The following is a 7,431-nucleotide window of genomic DNA, read 5'->3' on the forward strand; positions in this document are numbered from 1 at the left end:
TGGATCTCTGTTGGAAGTTTTTTTTTTTTTTTTTTTTCTAGGAAGCTAATTTGTAAACACGAATGCATCATTATAAATTTTTGTGTGAATTTTTGAAACTTAATTATCCAGAGATATTTATTTTCCTTAGTCATTGAAAATAATAAAGCAGTAAGGCATGGGGCCATTCGTAACAGTGATTTTACCACAATTAAGAGAGTGCAATGCACAACGCTGACTGACATTTTCTCTTTCTTTCTCTCTTCCCACTCATTTCTTTCTTTCTATCCTCTGTTTCCTCTCCGTCTATCCTGTATCCAGCATGTATCTGAGCTGTTGGCGGTGGTCCGGCTTCCGTTCATCCATCCCAGCTACCTGCTGAACGTGGTGGACAACGAGGAGCTGATCAAATCTTCAGAGGCCTGCAGGGACCTGGTGAACGAAGCCAAGCGCTACCACATGCTGCCACACGCCCGCCAAGAGATGCAGACGCCCAGAACTCGCCCGCGACTGTCTGCCGGTACATTGTTCAGCATGGCTTATAGTCTCTTCAAGATTAATATGAGCCGTGTGGTGAACATCAGACACACTGGTGCTGCTCTGAACCCTTGTGAGCTGCACTGCTGTGAGTTTGTTTCGTCATCAGATTTGGAGAAATGTAGCATTGCATCACTTGCTCACCAGTGGATCCTCTGCAGTGAATGGGTGCCGTCAGAATGAGAGTCCAAACAGCTGATAAATACATCACAATAATCCACACCACTCCAGTCCATCAGTTAATGTCTTATCAGTTAATGCCTTGAATTAACTTCAAACCTTTGTTTCTGGTTAAAATACGAGTCCATAATAACGCTTCGTCCAGTGAAAATCTCCTGTTTTCTCTCACATCAAAATCCAGCCACATATTTGTTTAGAGCTGTTTTGGCTTGTCAACGCTGCTTGATCTGTGCAGATTTCTCTCCTGATTCAGACCAGACCACTTTTTCACTGGAGAAAGAAATATTATGGATTATGAACTAGTATTTTAGCCGTAAGCAACAGTTTGAAGTTAAAAATGTCTTAATGATGGATTTGTGGATTACTTGTGGATTATTGTGATGTTTTTATCAGCTGTTTGGACTCTCATTCTGACGGCACCCATTCACTGCAGAGGATCCATAAATTTCTCCAAATCTGTTCTGATGAAGAAACAAACTCATCTACATCTTGGATGGCCTGAGGATGAGTAAACTTTAAGATATTTTAATTTTTGGGTGAACTGTTTCTTTATGTAATTGAGCAGATTTCGCTAGATGTGGTCCTGACTTGTACAGTCAGGATAGTAGTTGGTCTTTATGGGTGCTGTGCAGTGATACACAGTACTCTAGAGCTCCTTTTGCATGCTATATAGTGTATTTTAGCATGTGTTGACCAATCAGCAACCAGGACTGTTTTATAATAATGCAGTGCACAGATTTAGAAGCAGCAGCATGCTGGATAGAATCCAGAATCCGTCCTGATGTGGTGTGACAGGGCGCTGGTGAGCGGAGCGACTGGAATAGAGCCACAGCGCTGTCAGAGAGCTGCCAAAGCGTGCGTCAGCGCACCTGCGCCTCTTATTACTGAGCTTTAGCCAGTGGGTAAATTTCACCTGTGTGTACTTAAGACAAGCTGTGTAGAGATTATCACACCCAACGACCCAGTTCACCACCGACTGCGGATTCTCTATATGCATTATTATATAAAGAGCTGAGAAACAGAAATCTTTTTTTGATCCATCTTTTGTTGATGCTTTTGAATAGGGCTGTTCTTTTTGAAAGCGTTAGTGTTTACACTCCCGGTAAGTCCAAACATGTTGAATGCTGTGCTTATTATGTAGGTTGGGATACAACAAAGTATTTTCAAATGCAAAAAAGTGTGAAAGAAGCAAACAAGCTACTGAAAAATTACAAAAACTGCAAATATTTCAAACACAGCACCTTTTGACGTTTTGCATTTTTTGGCCATTTTGAATTACTGTAGCCTATGCAGCGAGTTTTAAGGCACAGTGAGTTTTGGGCAATTTTTTGACATGAAAAATATGAAGCACTTAACATTTAGAGAACTTGCTTTTGTAGGTAGATGGAGTTTCATTCATGTAAGCAGCACTTTACAGGTAGTTACATACCAAGTCCCATCCCAGTGGAAAGAGACAGGTTTATTTATTTGTTTCTAAATCTAAATCCAGAAAGCTCCTTGAATTCTTTTCATGTCATAATCCATTGCTGTGATCTGGAGTGGTCAGAGGTGGGGCGATCAGCGCCGGACCACCTGGTGCTTGAGTCTCTAATGCCACAGTCAGCAGGAAGGAGGCGAGCGCAGCGGGGGCCCTCGCTCTGCGGGAGATCATGAGGCTGGCGGAAGGGCACGGACCCCGGGCCCCGATCCCAGCCACGCTGCATTAACACGAGATGAGAGGCATGCTCTCCTAGAGATGAGAAACTGTGAAACGTTTGGTAACTCTTTAGATTAGGGAACAGATATTATTGAGTTTTCCCTCAATAAACTCCAAATTTGCTGTTTACTGATAATAAGTGCGGTACAGTAGTTGTTGTTGTAGTTACATTTAGGTGTTGGGTAAACATTAAAATAATTTGCATAAACATTAAAATAATAATATTAAAAATGATGGCCGGATTTTAAACAAACAAAAAATATTGGTTGGGTGACTTAAAACATAACCTGTTATCTGCTAACATATACTACATGTTAAAAAAAAAAAAAAGAGAGAGAATCCTCACATTTCCACTTTTGAATCATTAAGTAAAGGATGGGTCAAATGATACATTACAGGCATTTTATCTGCGCCATAAACAATTTTACATAGGATACCTTATTATCTGAAGTGTTGAGCTTGTTTTACCAGATAAGATTTACAACAAAAATTTGTTCCAATTTTCACATTGGTCTGCACAAAGATAGCAGACAAACTGAATGAAAACGTAAATCCAATGTGTGCCAGTAGGTGGCGCTTATCGAACTGTAGAAATAGAACCGTTTCCACAGTAACCTCTGTAAACAAAGTAGCGCTGCGTTTATAAACACTGCTTTATTAGGCGTTATACTATGGTGCTGTTGAATGCTTGAATCTGATTGGTTGATGAACGTTCTAAGGTGTGCAGTTATTTTCAGGGAAACGCACAGCTAAAGTAGTTCCAGGCAGGTCTTGACCGCATTACATGTCCATACAGTATCACTTCACCAAATGATTTCAGTGATTTCAAAGGTCCTTACAGACTACAACAGCAAAAGAACCTAAACCCACGACGACACTGACCAAGCTAATAAATATAGTAAACGACAAGCTAAAAACGACAAATTATTTCCATGTTTTTGCCACAAAATGACTTTTTTTTTTACGTAATTTTCTCCCGCTCTCTCTCTCCCTTACAAACGCACACACACTCTGCTTCGCATCGAGGCCGCATCAGCACCTCGGGTGTGCATTATTATCTGATAATTCAACGGCCCGTCATCAATTATTCCTTACTTACATGGAGGGAAGATGAAAAGCAAATGTCATTGAAACTTTTCTGAAGACAGTTGGTTCCTCCTTATGTATTTATAGAATTCATTCACTCATTCCTTCTTTCATATAATTTCTCTCAGCACTCTGCTTACAGTCATATTTTTACTTAACGCTTGCGTGAGACTCTTACCGACTTTGATGAATAATTACTGGGAGTTTTTCAAATCGTGATAATCAAATACAGTTTTAATGATAATTAAAATATGAAAATTAAATTAGAATATGGTAACTCTCACCGTCAGTACTTTTTATCATGGTTTACGCCTCGTGTAAGCAGAAGTGTTGCTGCAGTCAGGTACCTGCTGGAGGACGCTGTGATGCGGTTGATGGCTGTCGTGTGCCGTTTGATTGATGCTGCTGCTGTAATGTAGTGAGGGTTTGTGGGAAGGGGGTTTTGTTTGTGGGGAAAAGGGGGGTCTCATAACAGGAAGATGTACTGGTGTGAAGTGGGAACACAACCTGCAGTTGTGCGGCTGAAAGAGCTGCCACACGAGCAGATGTTCGTGCCAATCAAATGCTTTTTTTTTCTTCTCTGGAAACTCCTGTGAACCCGAGCTTGAGCAGGAATATCACGCCGCCGGTTGCGTCACTTTAGCGTGTGCTTCAGCAACCGTGCATTTACTGCAGCGCGTGCGATGTGCTCCGGTATACAGCTGCGTCATGAGTATTTCAATTATGTTATTGTCATTATTTTTAGCATAAAAATGTCTATGCAAATTAGACTTTATAGATTCCACCTTATTCACAGCAGTCAGTGCTTGGTGCTTTTGCAGCCTGCAGAAAGCTAATTTATTAAAAAGAGAATTTTGTATAATAATATATATATATATATATATATATATATATAAGTATATAAGTATTTTGTCATAAAAATGAATGTGTGTATGTGTATTATTATTTTATAATATCAGTTGTACAAAATATCTGTATTATGCAAACATCTTTTTTTTATTTTATTTATGTGCATTGTGCATGCATTCAGATTGCATTCAGTAGTTTTTTGTTTGCGTGTATATTATATGTACATAATTCCTTTAGGGAATCAGCTACTAAAACAGAAATAAGCAACATTATCAGCAGCTGCAATTAATTGTTGCTGAATCTTCCCAGAGAGATTTATGCAGTATGTGCTATGAGTCTTTGTTCATTTTATTGAATCACTGTATTGAAAAGAATTACGCAGAGACAATAAATGTCCCCAGAGATAATTCATTTTTGTATTTCAGAAGCCCTTGAAATCAAAGACAAGATTATTTCTCTTTTTTTTTAAATCTTTTTTAAGATGCGAAGGATGACATTTAATTTTCTGCTGTTACAGAGGCCTGACCCTTTCTGCCCCGATCCACTGTTTCTTTTATTTATTCATTTTTTTCAAGACGATGTATGTCATGAATTTTAATTCGGATGATAAGATCGTGTTGGGTACTTTCAGCTAGTTCAGAATAACGGAGCCTGAAGCCTTTTTCATGCCAGTGAATCTGTACTTTTCCTTAAATAGAAATTTAAGATACTTGTATATTTTTGTCAGGGCAAACTTTGCTGATAGCGCTCTGGATCTTTTCTGGCGCTCTGTTGAGTTACGCCTCATTTTTAGAAGGGAACATTTGTTATCTCCCCAAAATTGTCATGTTTTTCACTCAGAGGCTATTATTTTTTTTCTTGTTATATCCCTTTTTCATATGAAATGTTTTCTCGCTACCTCTTTGTGATATTCCTTTCTCCCTTTTCTTTTTTTCTGTGTCGGAATAAAATGAATTACAGAATGAAAAGCCTGTGATGTGGCATAAGCAGTCGGGAAGGAGACTTCATGTGTTGTATAGAGAGGAAAACGCATTCATAATTGATCAGAAAACGGCTTCTGTTTGTAGATCATTTTGCTCTGAAAAAAACTGTTCCAGTAAATGTTTTGTTTGGTTGTTGCATATTAAGCTCCAGTTATTCATCACATGCACTTATAAACCCTTGCATACACTGTACACTACCAGTCAAAAGTTTGTTATTTTAATGTTTTTGAGTCACTTCTGCTCACCAAAGGTGCATTTATTTGATCAAAAATACAGTAAAATCAGTAATATTGTGAAATATTATAACAATTTAAAAGAAGTGTTTTCTATTGAAATATATAGTAAAATTTAATTTATTTCTGTGATGCGCAGCTGCATTTTCAGCATCATTACTCCAGTCTTCAGTGTCACATGATCTTCAGAAATCATTCTAATATGCTGATTTGCTGCTCAAGAAACATTTCTGATTATTGTCAATATTGAAAACAGTTGTGCTGTTCATATTTTTGTGGAAACTGATGCACGACCATTTGAAGGTTTAGGGAACAGTAAGTAAGATTTTTTTTAAAGAGAGAGAGAGAGAGAGAAAGAAAAAGAAAAAAATGAATACTTTAGTTCAGTAAGGATGCATTGAATTGATCAAACGTGACAGTAAGCACATTTATAATGTTACAAAAGATTTCTACTTCAAACTTTCTACAATCCTGAAAACAAATATTACAGCTTTCTCAAAAATATTAAGCAGTAAAAATGGTTAAAAATAAGAACCATTATTAATAATTGAGCACCAATAATAATTGATAACTGAGCAGAAAATCATTATAGAATTGTAGAAAAAAATAGAGGAAAAATCATTATAGAATAGAATTGTGTTTGAATAGAATATAATTATTTAGTACATTAAGTTAAACTAGATGAAAATTAGATTTTTTATTTTTTTTTCAGTTAAAATGTGTTTCATTTCAAGTAAGTCATGTCAGTGTTTTTTTTTATTGTTTTTCATATATTAAAATAGAAAACAGTGATTATAATATTTCACAATGTTTCTGTTTTCACTGTATTTTTATCAAATGAATGCAGCTTTGTTGAGCATGAGAGACTTCTTTCAAAAACAATCAAAATCATAATTATTCCAAACTTTTGTCCAGTAGTGTAAAAAGCATGAGAGTATGAGCTGGTTTTGCCTGGTCACCCATCAGAACCATCACAATAAGCAGCTTGCACCAGTAGCAGACCAGCTCGCAGTGTAATCTGGTCCAGACAGGTCTGATGTGTTGCTTTGAGCAGGTGATTTGTGTGAACGTCACAGTGTTTGTCTCTGCAGGTGTCGCTGAGGTGATCGTGCTGGTGGGTGGGCGACAGGTCATCGGCATGAACCAGCGCTCGCTGACAGCCGTCACTTGCTTCAACCCTCAGAACAACAAGTGGTACCCCCTGGCCAGCCTGCCTTTCTACAACCGCGAGTTCTTCTCCGTCATATCGGCGGGGGATAATATCTACCTGTCAGGTAATCAGACCGACAGTGTGTCACTTGCAGTTTGGTGGCTGCCCGCAGGTGTCTGCTTTTATATTTAGCAGCTCACGCTCTGAGGGATGATGGGAAGGCACCATCCTCATCTCTGTCTTTAGCACTGGCTGTGTGTCAAATTCTGATGTTAAATATCCCACAGATCAAGTAGGATAAAATCAATAGCGCAGGAAAGATGACGCTTTTAAAGCTGTAATGGCAGTTTGGTTGTGAAAACGGAATATGAGACATCATGGACATCAACAGTTTTTTAGATTTAATTTTGTATAATGGTAAAAAGGAAAGTGTATGTCTTAGTTGCTGTTATATGTATTTTTAAATTACATTTTCCTTCTGTAATTTATTTTAAAAGATACTGGTGTGTGACAAATATTCAATGCAGTCTTTCAATTAATAGGGCTCACAAAATCCAAATGTATAACTTTTAAAAGCATTAGCAAAATACTGTTTAAACATTTTTTACATTACGTTTTTAGCTGGTCAGACCACAGAAAAATTTAAACATTAATACAGAGAAAACTATATAAAGAGTTGTATTAAAGATTTATTTATATAATATACATTTTATATAAAAAAATATGTACGTGTATATA

The 7,431-nt window shown here is 37.5% G+C and overlaps 1 protein-coding gene across 1 annotated transcript in view; it reads left to right on the top strand.

The window, feature by feature from the left end:
- LOC107738561 (kelch-like protein 29) overlaps positions 1-7,431 on the top strand; it is a 107,612-nt gene that overhangs the window by 99,135 nt on the left and 1,046 nt on the right. Inside the window, exons 9-10 of the mRNA XM_016550324.1 lie at positions 301-499; positions 6,635-6,817. Coding sequence (XP_016405810.1) covers positions 301-499; positions 6,635-6,817 — 382 coding nt within the window. The remainder of the gene's footprint in view (positions 1-300; positions 500-6,634; positions 6,818-7,431) is intronic.

This window comes from Sinocyclocheilus rhinocerous, unplaced genomic scaffold (genome assembly GCF_001515625.1).
Source record: "Sinocyclocheilus rhinocerous isolate Xijiao unplaced genomic scaffold, SAMN03320098_v1.1 scaffold2419, whole genome shotgun sequence".
In the NCBI taxonomy this organism is placed as follows: Eukaryota; Metazoa; Chordata; class Actinopteri; order Cypriniformes; family Cyprinidae; genus Sinocyclocheilus; species Sinocyclocheilus rhinocerous.